Source organism: Trichechus manatus, unplaced genomic scaffold (genome assembly GCF_000243295.1).
Source record: "Trichechus manatus latirostris isolate Lorelei unplaced genomic scaffold, TriManLat1.0 scaffold00004, whole genome shotgun sequence".
NCBI classification, from domain to species: domain Eukaryota; kingdom Metazoa; phylum Chordata; class Mammalia; order Sirenia; family Trichechidae; genus Trichechus; species Trichechus manatus.
In genome coordinates this window covers 33,483,741-33,508,324 of record NW_004443940.1, presented here as the reverse complement: position 1 = coordinate 33,508,324, position 24,584 = coordinate 33,483,741, and the positions used below count along the sequence as shown (strand labels likewise).

The following is a 24,584-nucleotide window of genomic DNA, read 5'->3' as shown; positions in this document are numbered from 1 at the left end:
CCTTGGGTTCCCTATCACCAGCTTCCTTGTCCCCTTCTGCCTTCTGGCCCTTGTCACTGGACTCCTGTACCTCATTAGTGAGACTTATTTTTATGTCCCAGAATATGAATAAAAAAGCATATTCTGCTTTTATTGGGTGGGGTATACTGTAAATATCAATTATCTCAAGTTAGTGGATAGTGTTCAAGTCTTCTATATTGTCAGTTATTTTCTGTGTAATTATTCTATAAATTATTGGGAGAAAAGTATTTAAGTCTCCATCTATAGTTGTGGGTTTGTCCATTTCTCTCAGTTTTTTCTGCTTGTATTTTGAAAGTCTGTTAATAGGTCCATATACCCTGGTGGCATAGTGGTTAAGTGCTATGGCTGCTAACCAAAAGGTCAACAGTTTGAATCCACCAGGTGCTTGTTGGAAGCTCTATGGGGCAGTTCTACTCTGACCTATAGGGTTGCTATGAGTCAGAATTGACTAGATGGCAATGTGTTTGCTTTTTGGTTTTTTATATGTTTAGTACTGTTATATCCCCTCAATGAATTGACTCCTTTATCATTATGAAATGTCCCTTTTTAATCCCTGGTAATCCTTGTTCTGAAATCTCCTTTGCATGATGTCAGTATCGCCATACCAGCTTTCTTCGGATTGTTGTTGACAGGGTCGACCTTTCTTCCATCCCTTTGCCTTTGACCTGCTGGTCTTATAGTTTAATGGGTTTCTTATAGGCAGAATATATATGGGTATTGTTTATTTTAATCCAGTCTGATAATCGCTGCCTTTTAATTACCTGTATTTAATTTACAGTTAATATAATTATTGATTCGGTTGAGTTTAAATCTAAGATCTTGCTTTTTTTTTCTATTTCTTGCATTTTTTCCCCTTGTTTGTTTACTTTTTACTTTTTTTCTGCCTGCTTTTGGGTTGAGTATTTTTTTTATTATTCCGTTTTACCTCCGCTATTGATTTATTAACTCTGCCTCTTTTGTTTTGGTGTGTGTGTGAGTGTGTATGTGTGAGTGTGTGTGAGAGAGAGAAACTGCTTTAACATTTACAATTACATTTTTAACTTCTTACAGTCTCCCTTCAAATAATAGTATATTACTTCATATATATTTTAAGAATCTTACTACTTCCATTTCTCCTCTTCTGTCCTTTCTGTCTTCCTACACGTTACTTCTACATATGCTATAGACCCCATGATACATTATTTTTGCTTTCGTCAATTCTCTTGTAAATAGATTAAAAATGAGACTATGAATGTATTTATATGTATCCACATAATTGATATTTATCTTTATTCCTCTGGATAGATTCAGTTTTTCTCTTGTTATTTTCCTTCTGCCTGGAGAACTTCCTCTAGTATTTCTGGTAGTACAGATGTTGGTGATGAATTCTCTCAGATGTCTTAGCCTGAGGAAATCTTTAATTCACCTTCGTTTTTGGAAAATTTTGTTGCTGAGCGTAGAATTGTAGGTTCATAGTTCCCTCTTTCGGTGCGTTAACTTTTTCTCCACTGTCTTCTGGCCGCCATGGTTTTCGACAACAAGTTTCCTGTCATTCTTATGTTTGCTCCTCTGCGTGTAATGCGCAGTTTTGTCTCTGGCTGCTTTTAAGATTTTCTTTTTAATCACTGGATTTCAGCAATTGTATTATGATGTGCCTTGATGTGGTTTTGTTTGTTTCTTCTGGTTGGGTTCTCTGAGCTTCTTGGATCTCTGGGCGTATTGTTTTCATCAAAATTGGAAACATTTTGGCCATTATTTCTTCAAATATGTTTTCTGTCTCCTCCACTCCTCACCTTCTTAGACACGGATTACAGATATGTCAGGCTCCTTGATATCGTCTTACAAGCCACTTACCCATTGTTAATTTTTTTAAGTCTTTCTCTGTTTCATTTTGAATTGTTTCCTGTGGCTATATCTTTCTTCAGGTTTCCTGAGCTTTTGTTTTCAGCGTCTAATTCACTGTCAACACCGTGTAACGTATTTTTCATTTCACATATTGCGTCCTTCTAGAAGTTCCATTTGGGTCTTTTTTATATGTATCTTGCATTTCTCTCCTCATTCTGTTCATACTTTACCTTCTTGAACATATGGATTACATGTATAATAGCTATATGATATCCTTTTCTACAATCTGTGTCATTTTTAGGTCTTTTTCTGTTATTTTTCTTCTGGTTATGTACCATATTTTCCAGCTTTTGGCACAAAAAGCTGGTAAGTTTTGTTTGGATGCCAGGCATTTTGAATATTACATTGTTGGGTGCTGGATTTTGTTGTATTCTTTATATATGTTGTGTGATGCACTTAAGTTACTTGGAATCAGTTTGATCCCTCTGGGTTTGCTTTTAAGTTTTGTTATCATAGGTTCAGGAAAGCCTTTAGTCCAGGGCTAATTTGGTCCTACTACTTGGAGCCCTGGTGACACATGGTTAAGCTCTCAGCTGCTAATAGAAAAGTTGGCGTTTCTAACCTACCCAGCTGCTCCACAGGAAAAAGACCTGGCAATTCGCTTCTGTAAAGATTATAGCCTAGAAAACCCTATGGGACAGTCCTTCTCTGTCTCGTAGGGTCACTCTGCGTCAAAAATCGACTTGACAGCATCTTACAACAACAACAACTAGGGCAGTACTCTTATGAGGGCTCCACTTGATGTCCCATGTATTAAGGAGGTTTTCCCACTCTGGCTGGTTGCAAGGTGAGCTATTCCCCGCCCTGCGTAAGCGCTGAGAGGTTGTTCCACCTACTCCATTTTGGTGATTCATTCCTGGGCTTTAGCAGTTTCTTCACAAGCTTGCTCTGATCATTACTTAGCAGAAGGCTCAAGGGGATCCTTCTGCAGATCTCCAGAGCTTGCACACGCTCTCTCTCCCCTTCTGTGCAGCTCCCTTCTCTTCAATGTTTTGCCCTACAAATTCTAGCTGCCAGGCTTTGCTGAACTCCGTTTCAAACACTTTTCTGCCCCCCCGCCCCTGCCCACTTTGCCTACAGCCATGAACTTCATTTACATCCTGTGATGGAGCCTCAGCACGGTCCATGGATCAGTCCTGCTCACACAGCTCCCTGGTGCCTGGTTATTACAGGGATCTGGGGTCACTTGATACTGTCCATAAGCTTCACTGAAGCTTCAGGAATGATCTGGCTTTACTAGCTTGACTGCAGTCAGCAGGATTAGATGACAAATGGCCTGAAATCATAGCTGAGGGCCTCAAAATATCAGATGACTGGAAGTAATTTACTTTTGGCTTTGGGACCTAGTACTGAGTTTGTTTTTTCTGTCATATTGATTTTCCTAGTTCTGTTTTACTTAGATGAATGATAGGGAGTGGGTGGGGGGTGTGATAAGGGAGCCAGCCCAAATGTAGGATTTTCCACAGAAAAACCTTGTAGTGAACAATTTGCTCACAGAAGATTGAGTATAAACAATACGGCCGGGCTCTGGCTTCTGTGGATGTATTTTTAAGTTCTTAGGAAGATGCTCTGTTTGCCTCCAGGCTCTAACCATTCACTTTCAGCCTATTTCTTGCCTAGGATTGAATGGCTACAAGATGGGAGTCAAATGCTATTTGGAAAAGTGCTTCATGATTGCGTCTATATCCTCATTGATGCCTCTCACTCAATGAAGGGCAAACTGGACTTGGTGAAGGACAAGATCATTCAGCTTATACAGGTTAGATGGAACTGTAATGTTCGTGCAGTTGGGGGCCTACGTACCATGAGTCATCTCCACCAGCCATCATCTGCTGTGGTTATCAGAGGTGAACAGGGAAGGTTGGTGCTGAAAAATCCTTGAGAAAGCCCCTCAGAAACCTCCCTTTTGCCAGGTACAGAATCATCAGTGCTCCTTCAAAAGTGCACCCTTCCTTTGGTGGGCTTTTCTGTAATGCATGGGTTGTTTACAGAAGTTTCTATGTCCATTGCTTTAGGTTTTCTCCATCCTCAAATCTGTGGTCTACACTTATCTCCATTGTTTTCCAGGTTCCCATCACCTCGGCATTTTGGTTTTCTAACGTTTATTAGGGAACTTGGCATGCTGGCCCCAGAATTCATGTGTGCAAGGAGTATAGGCTGATGTAGGCTGACGTAGGGTTAGGAGCTTCCAGTTCTTATCCTACTCATGCTACCTTTGGGCTGTATGACGTCAAGCAGATTGCTTAATTTTCCTAACGCCTAGTTTCCACACGTACAAATGGGCACCATAGTGCTGTCATGGATCGGTAGTGTTGATGCAACTATTAACCACAGAAAATGGTTGTGGGGATTTTGAGAAGTACAGTGTACAGTTTTTAATTTGAGAAGCCTCTGCTGGAGAAGCGTAGGCTGGAGGGAAGGCAAGCGAGCAGCTCTGAAACTGAATAATGTTGTCATCGTTGTTACCTGCCGTTGAGTCGGCCCCCCACTCGTGGTGACACCATGATCCAGTTGAACCACTGGGATCCACAGGGTTTTCACTGACTGGCTTTTTGGACGTAGATTGCCATGCTTTTCGTCCTAGTCTGTTTCACTCTAGAAGCTCCACTGAAACCTGTTCAGCAACATAGCGACATGTAATCCACCACTGACAGATGGGTGGTGGCTGTGCTTGAGGTGCATCTGCTGGGAATTGACCTCCAGTATCCTTCATGGAAGGCGAGAATTCTGTCACTGAACCACCAGTGCAGCCTTACTGAAAAGATAGTGACTGAAACAATGACAGCATTCTGGATTTCTGTTCTTTAAGGATGTTTCATTTAGTGTGCTTATTCTGTAAACCATTAATGTCCATATTAAAACCAACATTTAGCATTACATTTTATATAAAGTTTATACATGTATGGGATTTATTATATAGGTGTGTGTGTTGCAAAGGTCTTATCAACATCCAAACAGTACATACATTTTATTTAAATGCCTTTCGTACTAGAAAAAAATGTCTCCATTGAGTGTAATTTTTAGCTTTTAGAACTCAAAATAGGTATCATAGACACCATAGTGATTAAAATGTATCATACTGTGAGCTCTCCTAACCTTTTCTTATGTTCACATGGTTTTATGGTTAACTAATAATTGTTTCCTACAGGAACAGCTAAAATATAAAAGTAAATTCAATTTTGTGACATTTGATGCGCAAGCAGTTGCTTGGAGTGAAAAACTTGCTGAAATCAATGAAGATAATTTGGAAAGGGCTCAGTCCTGGGTTAGAGGCATTGAGGTAAGATGGAGACTAAATCTGGAAGAAGAAGCCTGACTATCACCTGTGGATTTCGTTTGTTCACAAGATAGAAGATCTTGAGAAAGTACTTTGAGCTCCAAGGTTGGCAGTTGCTTCACGTAGGCATTCTTTTTGTCTGTAAAGGTCACATTAATCCCATCTAATTAGTCAATATCTTAAAGCTTAGGTAAAGCTCTATTCACAGCACTCTCTTTCCAGAACTACCCTTGGCTCAGGTCTCAGCCCCTTCATGAAAACAAATTTCAAAATATTACTTTTTTTTGGTACTCAAACTCATTCAGATTTGTTCTTTTATGAAATTTCATTATTATTTCAAAGGATGTATCAAACCTATTCTTAACAGTGGCTTTTTTTCAATTGTAATGAACTTCTGGAAACGTACAGTATAATCTGGGTGCTTAGTCCTCAAAGCAAGAAGGGAGACTGGGGAGCAGGATCGAGTAGGAACATAAAATAACAATTTCTTCAGGTCTACATTTTGCTTGGAGAACTTTAAAGCTACTGTTGTTCTTGGCATTAACACAGACTAAAGGATTTTCTTTTCCTTAGACCGTCTCTTGTCTCTAACTTAATTTTATAAATTCTGGAAAATATTTTCTCCCAATCTGTGGGTTGTATTTTCATTTTCTGAATAAGGTTTTTCTCAGAGCAAAAGTTTCCAATTTTGATAAAGTCCATGTTACCAATTTTTCATTTTATGGATTGTGCTTTTGGAATCATATCTAAAAACTCTGCAAAACCCAAGATCATGTAGATTTTCTCCTGTTTTTGTCTAGAAATGTTATGGTTTTACATTCTACATTTAGGCCTGTGGTCCATTTTGAGTTCATTTTTGTATAAGATATGAGGTATGGTACAGCATGGTTTGTTGAAATGACAAGCCTTTCTCCACTGAATTACATTTGCTCCTTTGTTAAAATCGTTTATCTTTATCTGTAGGGCTCTTTATCTGTTTCATTGATTTAAGTGTCTATTCTTTTGCCAATTTTACCATAACTTTATAGTAAGTCTTGAAATCAGATAGCGTAAGTCCCTCAACTTTGTCCTTTCCAAAATGTTTACAAAAATATTTGGCTATTCTAGTCCGTTGGCCTTCCTTATAAATTTTATAATCACGTTGTTGAAATCTACAAAAATGTGTACTGGGATTCTGATTGTGATTGCATTAAACCTATAGATTAGACCAGGGACAATTGATATCTTTACACTGTGTCTGTTTATTTAGGTCTTCTTTGGTACTATTGTAAATGGTGCTTTTTCAACTTTAAATTTCAATTATCTATTACATTGATTCTTGTATATTGACTTCGTATCTTGTGACCTTGCTAAAGTCATTTACTAGTTCTAGGAGCTTTGTTGTAGATTACCTGGGATTTTCAATCATTTTATCTATTTCTTCCTTTTCAATCTGTATGGCTTTTATTTCTTTTTCTTTAATGTACTGGCTAGATGTATGCATTTATTTCTGTATTCTCAATTCTATTCCATTGGTCTACGTGCCTATTATTCTACCAGACTGTAGCTTTATAGTATGTTTTGAAATTGAGAAGAGTGAGTCTTCCTACTTTGTTCTTCAGAGATTGCTTTCGCTATTTGGGGCCCCTTGATGTTCCATATGAATTTGAGGATTAGCTTTTCCATTTCTTCAAAGAAGGATGTTGGAATTTTGATAAGGATTGAATTGAATCTATAGATCGCTTTGGGTAGTATTGACATCTTAACAATATTAAGTCTTCTAGTGCATGAACATAGAATTTCCTTCGAAACCAAAAACCAAACCTGTTGCCGTCAAAATTGAGTCCAGTCCATTTATTTAGGTCTTCTTTAATTTCTTTCAGTAATGTTTTATAGTTTTCAGTGTAGAAGTCTTTCACCTCCCTGGTTAACTTTGTTGCTAGCGTTTTATTCTTTTAGATGCTATTGTAAATGGAATTGTTTCTTTACTTTCCTTCTCAGAATGCTCATTTGCTGGATGATTTTTGTGTGTTGACTTTGTACCTTGCCACTTTGCTGAATTCAGTTATCATGTCTCATAGCTTTCTTGTGGATTCTTTGGGATTTTCTGGATATAGAATCATGTCAACTGCTAAAAGGGATAGTTTTACTTCTTCCTTCCTGATTTGGATACTTTTGATTTCTTTTTCCTACCCTTTAAGGCTTGTCCTTATCTGGTGTCAGTTTGTAGTTCCTTGCTGCCACCCTTTGCCTGCTATTTCAGAGTTCTTACAGGGTTGAGTATAGATTTCTAGTTGCTTTTCTTGGTGTTCATTTGAGGAGGGCTGGCATCCTAGATCTACTTATGCTGCCATCTTCCTGGAAGTACTCTGTTCCCCTTTCTCTTTGTTTCTTTTTTAGTCTTCCATTCCCTTTCTGCCTTTTCTAGTTTTCATTGACCATTTTACATGATTACATTTTCTCATGTCATTTAGTAAATCAATTGTACTTCTTTTAAGAAAATTTTTATTGATTGCGCTAGAGTTTGCAATATACATTCAATTCAAGTCTGCTTTCAAATAACACTACACTGCTTCACGGGTAGTACAAGTATCTTATATTGAGTATTCTCAGTTTTTCCTTATCACTCCTTATAACATTGCTGTCATTCATTTCACTTATCCATGAGGTATAATTGCTGAATACGTTGTTGTTATTGTTATTTTGAATGAACTGTTATCTGTTAGCTCAATTAAGAATAAGAAAAATAAAATATTTGCTCTTCCTTTCTTTAAGTAGATCTGAGTTTGCCATGTGATGGATTGCTTTTATATGGCCTTTCTAGCCATGATCTTGTAACTCCCACCAAAAGATTGGGTGGGATTATGCAAATAAGGTGCTTCTGGCCCACCAGTGGAATTAGGCAGCTTGCTAATAATAAAAATAAGGTACATGGCACCTTTGTAGGAGTGGGACCATGCAAATAAGGTATATGGAACCCTAATGAGGGGATTGGTCAGTTTTGCCTTCCCACCAGGCTTAAAAGAGAACCAATCCCAGAACAGAGGGAGATCTCACTACCACCAAGACGAGACAGGAGCGGTGCACATCTTTTGGACCTGAGTCCCTGCGCTGAGAACTTCCTAGATCCAGGAGACAGAGAGCTGTAACACCAGAGACAGTGCAAGATGGTGAGAAGTGGCAGCAAGTGAACAGAGAACCAGCAGCAGCAGAACTAGGAAACCGGCAGGAAATGGTGTGGTGGGCTTCCCAGCCCACAGAGTGAGAGAAATGAGCGTCTTTAGACAGGAAGCTTTCTGGCGGAGTGGGGTGCCTCCGGGCATTTGTTGGTGGAGCTAGGCTTACCAACCCACAGAGCAATAGAACGGAGTACCTTTGGGCCGAGGCTTACTGGTGGAGTAGGGTGCTTCCTGGCACTTATCAGTGGAGCTAAAGAGCTTTGTAACACTTGCCCGAGTAGGGCAGAGGCTGGGCTGGCCCAAGAGGCCTGAGAGGCCAAGAGAGATGCCTATCTGCCGGCACAAACAAGAAGCTGTCCTGACCTAAGAGCTGTGTCCTGAGTTGTTTCTTTTCCTGAATTGTAGCTTGTTACTTCCCTAATAAACCCCATAATCATGAGTATCGTCTGTGAGTTCTGTGTGGCCATTGGAATGAATTACCGAACCCGGCAGAGAAGTAAAATGCTGTGGGAGGGACGGCTGGTGTCAGAATTGGTAAAAAAGTTGGAAGGTAGAGTTATGTTTGACCTCTGCCTCATAGGAATCAGCCTTGGGCTATTGATCTTGATTCTCCTTCCCCCTTGTGAAGTTAGAGAAGGTTAGGCACCCCCACTATGCCAGTTTTACAGAGTTTCTGGCCTATATAATTTTCCTTCTCTTGGAAGAACTTCTTTTAGCATTTTTTTTGCAAGGCAGGTGTACTGGCAACAAATTCCATCAATTTTTGTTTGTCTGAGAAAGTTGTTTTTTTCTGCTTTAGATGAAGGTGTACAGAGCAAATTAATTTCTCATTAAACAATTAATACGTATATTGTTTTGTTACATTGGTTGCCCAGCCCACAACATGTCAGCACTCTCCCCTTCTTGACCTTGGGTTCCCCATTACCAGCTTTCCTGTCCCTTCCTGCTTTCTCGTTCTTGCTCCTGGGCTAGTGTGCCCATTTAGTCTCATTTTATGGGCCTGTGTAATCTTTGGCTGAAGGGTGAACCTCAGGAGTGACTTCAGTACTGAGTTAAAAGGACATCTGGAGGCCATACTCTCAGGGTTTCTCCCAGTCTCTGTCAGACCAATAAGTCCAGTCTTTTTTTTTTTTTTTTTTTGAGTTAGAATTTTGTTCTACATTTATCTCCAGCTCTGTACAGAACCTTCTATTGTGATCTCTGTCAGAGCAGTTGATAGTGGTAGCCAGGCACCATCTGGTTGTGCTGGACTCAGTCTGGTGGAGGCTGTGGTAGTTGTGGTCCATTAGTCCTTTGGACTAATCTTTCTCTTGTGTCTTTGGTTTTTTTCATTCTTTTTTGCTCTAGACAGAGTGGAACCAGTGGAGTGTCTTAGATGGCTGCTAACAGGCTTTCAAAACCCCAGACGCTACTCACCAAAGTAGGATGTAGAACGTTTTCTTTATAAACTATGTTATGCCGGTTGAGCTGGATGTTCCCCGAGAGCATGGTTCCCAGCCCTTAGCCCGGTAATTTGGTCCATCAGAGAGTTTAGATGTGTCTGTGAAGCTTCCATGTCCTTTCCTGTCTCAAGTTGTGCCGACTTCCCCAGTATTGTGTATTGTCTTACCTTTCACCAAAATTACCACTTATCTATTATTGTCTAGTTAATATTTTTCCCTCCCCACTCCATAACCATCAAAGATTGTTTTTTCAAATATTTCTTCTGTTCCTTTCTCTCCTCCATCTGGTATTCCCATTATGTATATTTTATACCTTTTGTGATTACCCCACAGTTCTTGAATGTTGTGTTTCTTTTTCTTTTTTTTTTTCCATTCTTTTTTTTCTCTTCACTTTTTAGTTTGGGAAGTTTCTATCAAGCTCACTGATTCTTTCCTCAGTTGTACGCAGTCTACTGATGAGCTTATCAAAGGCATTCTTCATTTACATTGCTGTGTTTTTTTATTTTTACCATTTTTTTCTGATTCTTTCGTAGGGTGTCCATTTCTGTGTTTACATTTTACATTCGTTCTTGCTAATTGTCCACTTTTTCCATTAGAGCCCTTAGTATATTAATCATAGTTATTTTAAATACCCAGTTTGATAATTCCAAAATCTCTGCCATATCTGAATCTGGTTATGATGCTCTTTTTGTTTGTCTCTTCAGACTGTTTTTAATTTAATTTTATTTATTTTGCCTTTTAGCATGCCCTTTAATTTTTTGTTGAAAGCCAACCATGATATTTCAAGTAAAAGGAACTGAAGTAAATAGGTCTTTAGTGTAAGGTGCTGTAGCTGGAGGTGTCAGAGGCTAAAACTTCCTCTAGTGCCCTTGTTTTTGTCTCCTCTGTTGTCTTTGGGTTTCCCTAAGGTCTGAGGCTTTCAGTTCTTTCCTATCTAATCTCCTGTTATTGTACAGGAGCCTGATTGATGTGGTGATAAGGTATGGGGGGAAGGAAAGCATTCTATGGTCCTATCGTTAGGTCTCCATCTTTTAGTGAGCCTGTGCCCCTCAACTGTGACCTCCAAAAGTACTTGTTAGCTTTTTCACCCCCGTAAGTGAGGCAAGAAGGCTAGAGGTGGATAGAGCTGGGTATTTCCCTTCCTCCTAGATTGGTTAGGCTCTGGTAAAACAGTTTTTGAAGGCAGATTTTTGTTATGGAGAACAGAATGCTCTGGGAATATTTCAAAATGTCTACTTTTCCACTCCCCCCTACCAGAACCAGGAGGGAATTTTTCTCCAATTTTTTTTCCCTGTAAGCCTTGTTGGATTCCTTGAGGTAAAACTCATGAAAGTGTGAGAGCCCCAGCTAAGACTGGGCCCTCCAGAGTTTTTAACTCTCAAGCTCATCCACACTGAGCCCCCCACACTTCATCAATCACAATTTAAGTGTTCTTACCACAGCAGAGTGCTTTGGCTCTGGACTTCTGTTCCTGGTAAGCTCTGATTCTCTGTATTTGCTTGTCTCTCTAACTTTTGGTGCAGCAATTTGCTTTATGACTCAATTTTCTGATGAATTGAGGAAGAGCTGTTGATTTTCAGTTTTTCAGCTTTTTTCTTGTTGTGGGGATGGGAATGATGACTTCCAAAACTCTTTACATGTTGGACTGGAAACTAGAAGTTAGCTCGTTTTATTTTTTTAGTCTATTTTCTCTCTGTTGTTCAGATTGGATAATTTCTATTCTTCTGTCTTCCAGTTCACTGATTCTTTTCCCCTGTTCCTGTCATTCTGATGTTGAGTCCGTCTGCTGAGCTTTTTATATTGTATTTTTCCTTTCTAAAAGTTCCATTTAGTTCTTCTTTATATCCTTTATTTCTCTGCTAAGACTTTCTATTTCCTTGCCCATACTTTCTAGTTTTTCCTTTGATGCAAGCAGGTTGATAACTGATAGTCAAAGCATTTTTATCATGGCTGTTTCAAAATATTTGTCAGATAATTCTAATATCACTGTTATCTCGGTTTTGGCGTCTATTGATTGTCTTTTTCATTCAGTTTGAGATCTTCCTGATTCTTTGTATGATGAGTGATTTTCAGTTGAACTTTGGATATTTTTGTATCATATTATGACACTCTGGATATTATTTAAACCTTCTATTTGGTTGGTTTTGCCTGACACTGCTGTCAGGGGGTTGGTGGGCTCTGCTTTGTTACTGCCAGGTGGAGATAGAAGTCCAGATTCTCCACTCGGTCTCTTTTGACGAAGGAGGGGGAGAGTCCCCTTGTTACTGCCACTTTGGGTAGACACTGTAGGGTAAGGGAAGGGGGAAACTCATTTCCAGCCAGCAGGGATAAAATCCTTGCTAACTATTGGCCTTCTCTGACACTGCCCCAGTGGGAGTAGTAGAGAATTCCATTTTATTTATCCTACATGCTGTTCTCTGACCTTTGTGGTTTTGTGTTTGTCATTGCTTTAGGAAAATTCACAGCCACTATTTTTCAAATTTTTCTTCTGCCCTGTTTTCTCTCTCTTCTTCTGTGTTTTCAATTAAAGTATATGTTAGACCATTTGATATTGTGCCACAGCTCTTTGATGCTCTCTTCTGATTTGATTTACTCCTTTCTTTTTTCCTTTGTATTTTAGTTTGAGTTATTTCTATTGACCTGTCTTCAAGTTCACTGATTATTTCCTTTTCTGTGTCAAGTTTACTGATGAGCTCATTAAAATACTTCTTCATATGTGTTACTGTGTTTTTCATTTCTAGCATTTCCAATTTGACTCTCTCTTATGGTTTCCATCTCTCTGCTAAAATTATCCATCTGGTCTTGAATGTTGGCCACCTTTTCCATTAGAGATTTTAGTGTATTAATCATAGTTATTTAAATTTTCTGTCAGGTAGTTCAAACATCTGTCATATCTGAGTTTGTTTCTGATGAGTAGTTTGTCTCTTGGCAGTGTGTTCTTTATTCTTTCCTTTTTGTATGCTTTATTATATTTTTGTTGAAAGCCGGATATCCTGTGTGGTACAGTAGAGACTGAGATAGTTTTTATGCCTGGAAATGAACACACTTTCTTGGGGAGGGGGTGTGTTTGGAGGCCTAAATTAATCAAATTAGTAATTGGGCTGGGTTTGTGGTTTGTTTGCTATTTTTACCCTCAGTCCACCATACCCTTCAAAGTCTTTTGGTAATACTTTGTGTTACAGGGTTACTATGAGTCAGAATTGACTTGACAGTAACAGATTTTTTTGTATGTGTGTTTAAGGCGGGAGCTGGTTTATTACAAGGTTTTTTTTTTTCAATGTCTGCCCTCAGCTTTTGGTTTTCTCTTTACACTGTGCCCAAAGAGGGTCCATCTCTTGCAAGTTACTTGTTAGTCAATGCTTGTAGGGGAGTGGTGGGCATAGACTGAAGAAGACTTAGTCTTAGTCAGCTATGGTGTCCCAGAGTCTCAGGGGTGTGGCCTTCTCAGTAGTTCTGACCTATTCCTGCCTCTTCCCCAGGCATAGTGGGTTTTTCTTTTCTCTTATTTTCCCCAAGGTGCCATGAGGGATTTTACCAGTACCTTAAGGGTAACTGTGTTTGTTGCCCTCCCCTCTGCACAGATTAAAGCTTTCGTTCTATAGGGGAAATAGAAGAAAAGTAGAATTTCCTGCAACTACTGTTCCTTTTCTGCAGTTCTGTACAATGAAGACTTTTCAAGACTTTCTCAATCTTTTCTATGAGCCCCCTGTGGGGTTTGTAGCAAAAAGCCTGCAAGAGAATACTGACACACCTTAGACTTGTGACTCCTAAGCCGTTATCCTCTCTCACCAGTGTATACCTGGCCAGCCTTCACCAATTTACCAATCACTCTAGCTGAACTCTTCTGCATCTTGTCCCAGAAAGGAGTGCTTGGATCTCACCTAACTCTGCAGGAAGTTGTGTCTCCTTAGATTTTGGGCCAACTGGTTGTCTGATAGCTTTAACAAAAGTCATGAACTTGGTTTTTGTCTGGATATTTCTTTATTGTAAATTTGAGAGTGATACTCTTGCCACTGCTCTACATCCCTAGGCAGAAACTGCGGGAGTTTTTTTTAAATTTACAGTTTCTTTGCTGTACCACCATTTATTCTTTTTCTTTAGTAGTTCTTGGATGGAACCTGCAAACTGATGTTTTTTAAAAGCTCCTTGGGTAGCTCTGACATACAGCTAGGTTTGGGAACGTAGCTATACGGAAATAACATACAGTTCAAATTCCTGAGGACAGCACGCCAGCCCTTTACAAGCTTTCTTGTAGGACAACACAGTAGGTAAGAGCATGAGCTTTGGAGTTTACAGACCTGAGTTCAAGGACTGCTTACCACAGACCAGCTTGGTGACCTTGGGCAGGTTCTTCAAGCTCTTCAAGTCTCAGTTTCCTCAACTGTCAAAAGGAGATTATAGTGTCTCCTTTAAAGGGTTGTTGTGAGGATCAAAGTCCCTGGGTGGTGAAAATGGTTAACACACTTGGTTGCTAACTGAAAGGTTGGAGGTCTGAGTCCACCCAGAGGCATGTCAGAAGAAAGACCTGGTGTTCTACTTTTAAAAAATCAGCCATTGAAAACCCTGTGGAGCACAGTTCTACTCTGATACACATGGGGTCACCATGAGTCAGAATTACCTCGATGGCATCTGTTTTTTTCTGGTGAGGATTAAAAAAGAATATAAGTACTTGGCCTAGTAAGCCCTCAATAGATGTTTTTATGGTTATCATTTCCACCATTGCTTTTCTGTCTTGTCTTGTCATATGGCTTTTATCAGTGTAGAATTACTTGCTGATCCCTGAACAAGTTAGGAGTCCGGTGTGCCCACCATCCTTTCCATGTTTACCTGCCTATCCTCTAATAGTCTTCCCAGCCATCCCCACCAATGAGGTGTCTTTAGCTATCCACATAGCTGGAGTGAGCTCCATCCTACTCTGCACATGATCTGTTACAGCTTTTATCATGGTGCTTGGTAGTAGACTCCTAGGTCTCCAGCACTGTACTGTGAGCCCCCTCTAAGGCACAGAGTTTGGTCTAGTTTAATAAATTATATCCCCAGCACCTAGCAAAATGCCCATCATTTGGCACTTAGGTGCTTACTAAGTATCTATTGAATTAAAAGGGAGTGAAACCCAGTGAAAGAGGCCTAGGTAAGAGCGACTGGATGAGTCACATAAAGGATTCCCCACCATAAAGGATGTCTGGATCTGGGAAAATGTTAATGGGGAGGGCATCTGTGGTGTATGATGAGGTTTTGGAAAAGTCTTCGGGGGAAGGGTGTAAGTACTGGATATTTGCCATTAACTCTGCTTACTTTGTACTTCTTACCTTGAGTCTTGATATGGGAGGCAGAGCATCTTCACCTGTGGAAGTTGAAATTTCTGGCCCCTCTTCAACTAGGGTGTGAGTAATGGGACCTAGGCTTTGAGGTGGGGGATCGTGACACCTAATAGTGGGAGAATTAGTGAGAACTAATGGGGAGTCCTTTCAGACATCTCAAAGCCCTGTATCACCTGCGGATAGTCTCCCAGTAGGATCATTTTTGCATATTAAGAAAAGTACATTCCAGTGAATTTACACTAATCTAAAAATCCATTTCCTTCCATATTGATGAAGTATTTAAGAGATTTTCCAATTTGTAATCATTTAACATGATTAGAAAGATTGCCAAAAATCTCCCTATCATTAGTTTCCCTTGAAATACAGTGTGTATATTCTTGTCTGTTCTTTTTTTACTTGAACGGTTGTGGTTGGTGTTATGATCGAAGTCAAGTGTAGGAGAAAGAATGGGCCCTGACTTACTCCTTTTGATTGATTCTGATTTTGACTGGTCTTATGTTTTGTTTTGCTTATTTATTTCTATCATATGTAAAGCAGCACATTAGGATTCCCTCATCCAATACCATATATCAATATGTATAAGACCTACTATCACATCCGTGCACTTGAAGGTTTATATTTCACCAGAACCTTTGTGGAATCAAGTTATGTTCGATGTGTCTGTGTGTTAGATTGCTGATGATACCCCACTGACATTTGCCAAATAGTGGGCATCATATATAACTTCTGGTTTGAAACAGAGGTGATCCCTGCCAACGTGTATTCAGGCTTCATGCTGAAGCTCTGTTCACAGTTGGGTGAACAGTAACCGAGTTAGTATCTCACACAGAAACACACACAGGTAAAATTGCATTAAGAGCTAGGTCTTCAAGACAGAAAATCCATAGTCCTGTCTTCTAGCAGTCTTTGGACTGTCTGGATAGAAGCTTTTATGGCACACCCAGGGATTTGACTTCTTGGAATCACTTGGGCTTAAATTATTATCTCAGTATGATTTTAATTTATCTTTTATTTTACAAGTACCTTCCCTTTGTCTCCTCTTTCTTCTTTTTGGAAGCCAAATATAATTAGCACTTGTTTTTGAGATCTTTTTTGAGGTTCAAATATGTATCTTACGGTGAGAAACCAGCAGAACTTGAGCCCCTGGAGGTTTGCACCCCTTTCCCTCAGCTAGTTCCTGTGGATCAGTAGCTGCTCAGCTCTTGGTGGGCTTTGTGCGCTCATTTCTCTCCAGAGTCAGTGCCGTGCAGAACCATGGGGCCCAGACTTATTCAGACTCCAATCTCTGTAGTTTGGCAAAGGTGGATACAGTGCAGAGGAATTGAGAACTCGGTGTGGGTAACTCGGAATAATCCATTCTCTCTCTCTCTCCTGTAGGTTGGAAGCTCCACAAACACTCTGAATGCACTGCAAATTGCTTTTGCTGATAAAGAAACACAAGTAATCTACCTTTTGACAGATGGGAGACCTGATCAGGTACTTGTCAAAGTTGGGAACAAAGAGGCCCTCACCAGTACTTTGAAAGTGAATGCTGAAAATGGGTTTTGGGGGTCTTTTCAACTGCCATTGAAAAGCTGTTGAGAGACACTTCATTGGCTTAGGAACCCAGAACTGAAGTGAGAAAATACACTGAGGAATTCCTTTGTCTACTAAAAACACTGAGGAGAATTTATATGACAGTAAAGGCTGTCTGGTTAATGTGACACACGGCGCATGAAAGGAGAGGTCTGCCTTCCACTAAAGACTGGTTTATATTTTATTACCAATAAGAGTGTGGAGATTCTTTTGATTTTTCTTTCTTTGGAGACTCTGAATCTAAATATGTCACTGCACAATGTCCCTGGTTTTACCCCTAATTTTTTTTTTTTTGAACATTTTATTGTGCTTTAGGTGAAGGTTTACAGAGCAAATTAGTTTCCCATTCAGTAATTTATATACGAATTGTTCCGTGACATTGGCTGCAGTCCCCGCAATGTGTCGGCATGCTTCCCATTCCCACCCTGAGTTCCCCGTTTCCATTTGTCCCGTTTTCCTGCCCCCTTCCTGCCTTCTCATCTTTGCTTTTTTGGGCAGATGTTGCCCTTTTGTTCTCACATAGATGATTGTTCTAAGGAGCACTTTCCTCAGGGTGTTATTGTTTATTTATAGGCCTGTCTATTATTTGGGTGAAAGATGATCTCGGGGAATAGCTTCAGTTCCAAGTTAGAAGGATGTCCAAGGATATCTTGGAGGTTCCTTCAGTCTCTATCAGACCAGTAAGTCTGGTCTTTTTTACGAATTTGAGTTTTGTTCTATTTTTTCCCCACTCTAACCAGAACCTTCTATTGTGATCCTGATCAAAGAGGTTAGTAGTGATAGCTAGGCACCATGTAGTTCTTCTGGTCTCAGGCTAGTGGAGGCTGTGGTTCCTGTGGTCCATTAGTCCTGTGGACTAATTGCTTCCTTGAGTCTTTGATTGTCTTCACTCTCCTTTGCCTCAGATGCAAAGGGACAAATAGTTGTATCTTAGATGGCTGCTCTCAAGCTTTTAAGACCTCAGATGCTACTCATCAAAGTAGACTGTAGAACATTGTCATTATAAACTATGTTGTGCCAGTTGACCTAGATGTCTCCTGAGACCATGGTCCTTAGCCTTCAAGCCCAGTAACTCAGTCCCGTGAGGTGTTTGGTCATGCCTCGGAAGTTTCCATGACTATGACCCCTGTGTGCTCTATTATATATATGAATATACATGCAGCACATACACATATATGTAGAAATATCCACTGCCAAACCTATATATGCACATGGACGCACTCCCATACACCCTTCCACACCTTGCAGACTGTACATGTTGTGATACTTACTGTACTTACCTTTTGTTCTTGCATACCTCTCAGTGTCTTCACTTGCCTTGGTCACGTGGTGCTGACTTCCCCTGTCCTGTGTATTGCCTTTCCCTTCACCATTTACTCCTAATTTTAACTTACTAATCATTTAAACAAAAGCATGCCTTTCTAGTGTAATGTTCTCTGTTTTGTTTAGCCTGGCTGGAAGATGTTTGGAAAGTTTTAGAGGGGTCTGTTCATCCTCTTTTGAGTTTTGTGAATGAAAGACTCATGCTCCAGGCGTTAAATAAACAAGGGTTTTCAGACCAAGGCAATATAAATTCACCTGCAAAGTGAATTAGCATCAACTTGTCTCCTTCATTGTGAGGTGTTTACATGTGCAGACAAATATTTCAAAATATCCTGGGTTGAATGATTCAGGGCTTAAATAGTAAATCAACTGAATCTTACTGCAACATTAGATTTATGAGAGTAAAGTTGTGTGCATAGTGAAATTTTATTTTGAATGATTTTCCTGTCAACTTTACTATGCTTTCTAGTCAGAAGCAATTTATTGTGCCCCTTTTATGGTCCATGCATGGTGCCAAGGTTTTAAGCTACTAAGATGAATAGCATCTCATGCTTGTCATTGGGACACTTACACTTTGGGGAACGCGATAGACCATATATAGTCGACTCTGATGCACTGTGAGGAACGGGGTTACCTGAGGTATGAGATGTATGGGAGAACGGAGTAATACATTTTTTCTGTAAAAGATGGAGAGAGGACCAGAGAAGGTTCTACTAAGGCGGGGACATTTGAGCTAGGTCTGGGAAGAGAAGGAAGAATTTTCTAAGCAGAGGACACTACTGGTATCTTACGCCATCAAGTCAATTCCGACTCATAGGGACCCTATAGGACAGAGTGGAACTGCCCCATAGGGTTTCCAAGGAGCAGCTGGTGGATTTGAACTGCCGACCTTTTGATTAGCAGCTGAGCTCTTAACCACTATGCCACCAGAGCTCCAGAAGGAATAGGCGTGTGAAAATACCTGAGGTGCTCACAGAAGCGATCTGAGAGCAGGAGCGATGATGGAAGAGTCTAAGGGCTAAGGCTAGAATGTTAGGTTGGGGTAGATTGGGAGGGTCCTTGAATGCCACATTAAAAGTGTGACTTTACTGCAGTGGGGAACTATCCGAGGCTGTGAAACAGAGGAGCTATATGGTCCAGTCTATCTGTGTTTTAGAAATATGCCTCAGCTGTGCCGGGGAACAGCTGGCACTGCCACAGGCTGGCGCTGTGATCTTGATGGAGAATAACAGTAAGGGCCTGGAGTCCTGGTGGCTCAGTGGTCAAGAGCTACAGCTGCTACAGCTGCTAGCCAAGAGGTCAGCAGTTTGAATCCACCAGCCGCTCCTTGGAAACCCTATAGGGCAGTTCTACTCTGTCCTGTAGAGTCACTATGAGTTGGAATCAACTCGAGAGCAGTGGTTTTGTGTTTTTTTTTTTTTTTTAATTTATCCTCAGGCAGGAGCACAGAAGTGGAGAGAAGGGGACTGTATTCTGAGATAAGATGACAGAAGGAGCATCAACAGGACCTGATGACTAGTTTGGGAAACAAGTTGGTGAAGAGAAGGTGGGAGCAAGGGAGGGAGGAGTCAGGATAACTTGTTTCTAATTGACAGTGATTACGTTGTCGTGTGCTGTCAAGTCTATTCCGACTCAGAGCGACCCCATGTGACAGAGTAGAACTGCCCCATAGGGTTGTCTTGGTCATAATCTTTATGGGACCAGGTCGCCAGGTCTTTTTGCCACAGAGCCTCTGGGTGGGTTTGAACCTTTCAGTTAGAAGCTGAGCGCTTACCCATTGCTCCATCAGGGCTCTGGTTTAAATTTAAATGTAAAGAAGGGGCAAGTTTGTGGGTTGCTGGTGGAGGAAGCCTGTCTGAGCACCTATGATGCATGGATGACCAGAGGCCTCCAGAAACGGGGCTGGAGTCTGGGGAAGATGTGGGATGGAGAGGCAGATGTGAGAGTGGCATGAACAGGTTTTTCTCCCCCCTCTTTGCAATAAGCTCTTAGTGATTTTTTAAAATTGTTTATACTACAGGCAGTATAGGAAATGTAAAAAAGTGATGTCTTAGCTAACTAGTGCTGCTGTAACAGAAAATACCACAAGTGGATGGCTTTAACAAAGAGAAATTTATTCTCTCACAGTCTAGGAGGCTAGAAGTCTGAATTCAGGGCGCCAGCTCCAGGAGAAGTCTTTCTCTCTCTGTCGGTTCTGGGGGGAGGTCCTTGCCATCAATCTTCCCCTGGTCTAGGAGCTTTTCAGGGCAGGGACCCGGGTCTGAAGGATGCTCTCCACTCCCAGCTTTGCTTTCTTGGTGGTAGGAAGCCCTCCTATCTCTCTGCTTGCTTCTCTCTTTTATATCACAAAAGAGATTGACTCAAGATACAACCTAATCTTTTAGATTGAGTCCTGCCTCATTAATATAACTGCCTCTAATCCTGCCTCATTAACATCGTAGAGGTAGGATTTATAACACCTAGGAAAATCATATCAGATGACAAAACCATAGGGTTTCCAAGGCTGTAAATCTTTATGGCAGAGGAGCCCTGGTGGCACAGTGGTTAAAGTGCTCAGCTGCTAACTGAAAACTGGGCAGTTTGAACCCACCAGCCACTCCGAGGAAGAAAGATGTGACAATCTGCTTCCATAAAGATTACAGCCTTGGAAGCCCTACGGGACAGTTCTACCCTGTCTTATAGGGTCGCTATGAGTTCTAATCGACTCAGTGGCAATGGGTTTGGTTTTTGATTTGGAATCTTTATAGAAGCAAACGGCCACATCTTTCTCCCACAGAGTGGCTGGTAGGTTCCAACTGCTGCCTTTTTTGAGACAAAAAAGTCTCAAAAGTGAAGGTGGGTTTGTGTGTGTGTGTGTATATAATTATTATTATTTTGTGTTTTGTTTTTTAACTGGGCATATTGCTGCCATGAAAAGAAACAGGGCTCTGATAGTAAAAAGGAGGAGCGGAATGGCTATCAAGTAGGCAACAGGCAGTCTTTTAAAAAGTACCTCATAGGATCGTTGTGAAAATTAACTGAAGATTAGGCCCCCCAGCAGTGTCAGCACATGGAAGATGTCAACAAATGTTCCTTCCTTCAGTCTCCATGGGAGGCAGGTTGACCATGGCATGTCCAAAGCTAGAAATGGCTCTTTTGGCAGAGATGCCTTGGAAACCATCTCTAGACTCCAGGGACCCCACTCTGTGGAACGCTGACAGCTAGGATGGTCTACCCGTGGTTTCTGGCCCGAAACTTGAAGTGGTCTAAAGCATAGCCCAGTGCTTTAAAAGCATGGACTCTGAGCTTAGATACACCTCAAGCTGAATGACTTGTTTAGCCAAATCTTTCTCTCAGTTTCTTTTTCCCACCAAATTGTAAACCCTCAGAGAGCAAGGGCCATGTATTATTGATTTCACTCTCACTTTCTAGCAGAGCTTGCTTTGTTTATTCAGTTGAATTCACCCCTTTACAAGAAGCCACTCAACACTGTTAATTACTGTTGAGCATTTCGCAACAGCAAATACTAAGGGTTTTCACATCTTGTTTTTTCTTTCCTTTCCTTTTTCTTCTCCCTCTCCCCCCCTAAAAAAACTTAACATTTTAGCCACCTGAAGTGATTATAGACCAAGTCAAAGTTTCTCACAAAATTCCTGTTTACACCATCTCCTTTAATTACAATGATGAGATTGCAAATGGATTTTTGAAAGAACTTGCTTGTTTGACTGGAGGAGAGTTCCATTTTTATAATTTTGGTGGCAAGGATCCCTATCCTCCAGAGACTGATCAGGTAAGAGTTTGATGGACTGAAAAGGGAGTGTTCACTTATTTGAGCATTATAGCCTAGAGATCCATGGACAATAACTTAACTGGGGAAAGAGCAACCACAGAGACAACCAAGTGCAGAAAATGTATCTCCTAGCGACGAGTGTACCAGCATTTCTCAAAATGTAGTCCAAGGACCACCTGAGCTAGTGTAAAAAAGGTGTAGGGGAGGTGTCTGACCTCCTCCAACTCCACACAAGGGAAGGAGAACCAAGATCAACAGCACAAGGCTGACTACCAATGAGGTGGAGGCCAGACAAGCCTCCTCTCTCTGCCATCCCTACCAGTTCTGACACCAACTATCCCTCCCACAGCATTCTCTACTGGGTTCGATAAGACCGTACTCACAGTTGTGGGGTTTATTAGGGAAGTAACGGTTACAATTTAGGCTCAAGAACACTCAAGATACAGTTCTTCCATCAGGACAGCCTCTCCCCAGCTGTGCTCACAGGCATGCCTCTCCCTGGTCCTCAGTATCTGCCCAAAAGCACTAAGCTTTCTCTCTCCCTAGGCCAGGAAGCTGTCTCCTGCTGCCAGGTCTCTGCTGCTGGTCTCTCCTTCCTTAGTGGTGGGCTCCTCCTCTCTGCTCTGGAATTGGCTCTCTTTTAAGTCAAAACTGACTGATCCCCTCGATAGGCCACAGTTACCCTCTCACACAATCACCTGGGTGGGAGTTGTAAGACCATGGCTAGAAAGGCCACACACGAAAGTAATTAATCGCACCACAGCTGGGAATTTGTGAAAATGCAGGTTCTGGGGTCTCGCTTCAGAGCTACTAAATCAAACTCTAGGCATAGAGGCCCAGAAATCTTTATTTTTTTTCTAAAAATTTATTATAGAGTTTCAAACATACACAAAAGTAGAAGAGTATATGAATCCCCCCGTACCCATCACTCAAATTCAACATTATCAACATCTTACCAAACTTTGTGAGTCTGTATTTTTAACAAGTGTCCTAGGGATCCATAAATGAAATTTGTTAACCACTGCTGTATACAGATATTTGTGGGGAGCTTTCAGATATTTCAGTTGACTTCTCAGACTATATAAACATGGGACCATCTGATAAAGCAATTCATACCAATAGGCTAATGGGAGAAAGCTAGATAACAATTCATCCTCCATCTCCTTCAATCTTGGCCTGAGGATATGCATCTCAAAAGGCCCTTCTAGAGAGAGCATTTTTTTTTTTTTGTCTTGTTGTCTATCCTGAGGAGTGACTTTAAGCCCAGGACAAGTAGAAAAGCCAAAGTATGGATTAGTGCTGGCATGCGAGGAAACAACCTTGGAGAATCACCCAAAAGGACTGGAGGGGATAGTACTCTGAGCTCACACAGGGCTTGGAGCTGTGAAATAAAAGGCATACAGATAGGGAAGGAAGGACTAAACCGTCCCTGTATGCAGGTGACATATTGTCTCCATAGAAAACTCCAAGGAATCTACCAAAAAAAAAGCCTCCTAGAACTGTTAAGTGATTTCAGCAAGGTCACTGGTTACAATATCAACACACAAAAATCACTTATGTTTTGATAAGCTAACAATGAACATGTAGAAACCAAAATTAAAGGCCCAATGCCATTTATAATCACTCCAAAGAAAATTAAATACTAGGCATACACTAAACAAAATATGTACAGGATATTTATGCTTAAAATTATAAAATTTTGAATTAAGAAATCAAAGAAGACATAAATAGATGGAGAGACATACCATGTTCGTGGATTGGATGACTCAACCTTGTAAGGATGTCAGTTCTCCCCAAATAGATCTATAGGTTTAATGCAATTCCTGTCAAAATTCCAGAAAGGTAATTTATATAGATAGACAAGCTTATCCTAAAGTTTACGTTTTAGAACAGGCTCTAGAATAACTTAAATAATCTTGAAAAAAAGATAATAAAATGAGAGGAATCCGTCTACCCAATTTCAAAGCTTACTATATAGCTACAGTAATCAAACTGTGTAGTATTGGCAGAAAGACAGGAACAATTGAACATCCTTAGGTTAAAAAAAAAAAAAAACAAAAAAACCTTGATGTAAACTTCACACCTCATGCAAAAATTAACTCAAAATGGATCATGAACTTAAGTGAAAAACACAAATATAAAACCGCAAGGAAAAAACATGGGAGAAAATCTTGATGATCTAGGCCTCAGCAAAGAATTTTTATATTTGACACCAAGAGCGTGATCCACAAAAGAAAAGGTTGATAAACTGGACCTCATTAAATTAAAAACTTTCTCTGTGAGAGACCCTACTAAGAGGATGAAAAGACAAGGTACAGACTGGGAGAAGGTATTTGCAAAGAACATATCCAACCAAAGATTAGTATCTAGAATATACCAAGAAGTCTCAAAACTCAGCAGTAACAGAATCGAGAATCCAGATGTAAATCCATCCACCTACAGTCACCTGATCTTCGACAAGGGCCCAAAGACCATCAACTGGGGAACAAACAGTCTTTTTAACAAATGGTGCTGGCAAAACTGGATGTCCGTCTGCAAAAAAATGAAACAGGACCCATACCTCACACCGTATACAAAAACTAATTCAAAATGGATCAAAGACCTAAATGTAAAGCCAAAAACTATAAAGTTCATAGAAGAAAATATAGGATCAATGCTAGAGGCCCTAATACCTGGCATTAACAGGATACAAACCATAACCATCAACACACAAACTCCAGAAGATAAGCTAGATAACTGGGATCTTCTAAAAATCAAACACCTATGCTCTTCAAAAGACTTCACCAAAAGAGTAAAAAGAGAACCTACAGACCG

General features: G+C 40.5%; 1 protein-coding gene across 1 annotated transcript in view; it reads left to right on the top strand.

Moving 5' to 3' along the window:
* VWA3B (von Willebrand factor A domain containing 3B) overlaps positions 1-24,584 on the top strand; it is a 203,925-nt gene that overhangs the window by 97,839 nt on the left and 81,502 nt on the right. The window contains 4 exon segments of the mRNA XM_023731983.1: positions 3,526-3,664; positions 5,054-5,185; positions 16,481-16,579; positions 21,588-21,770. Of these exon segments, the coding sequence (XP_023587751.1) occupies positions 3,526-3,664; positions 5,054-5,185; positions 16,481-16,579; positions 21,588-21,770 (553 nt within the window).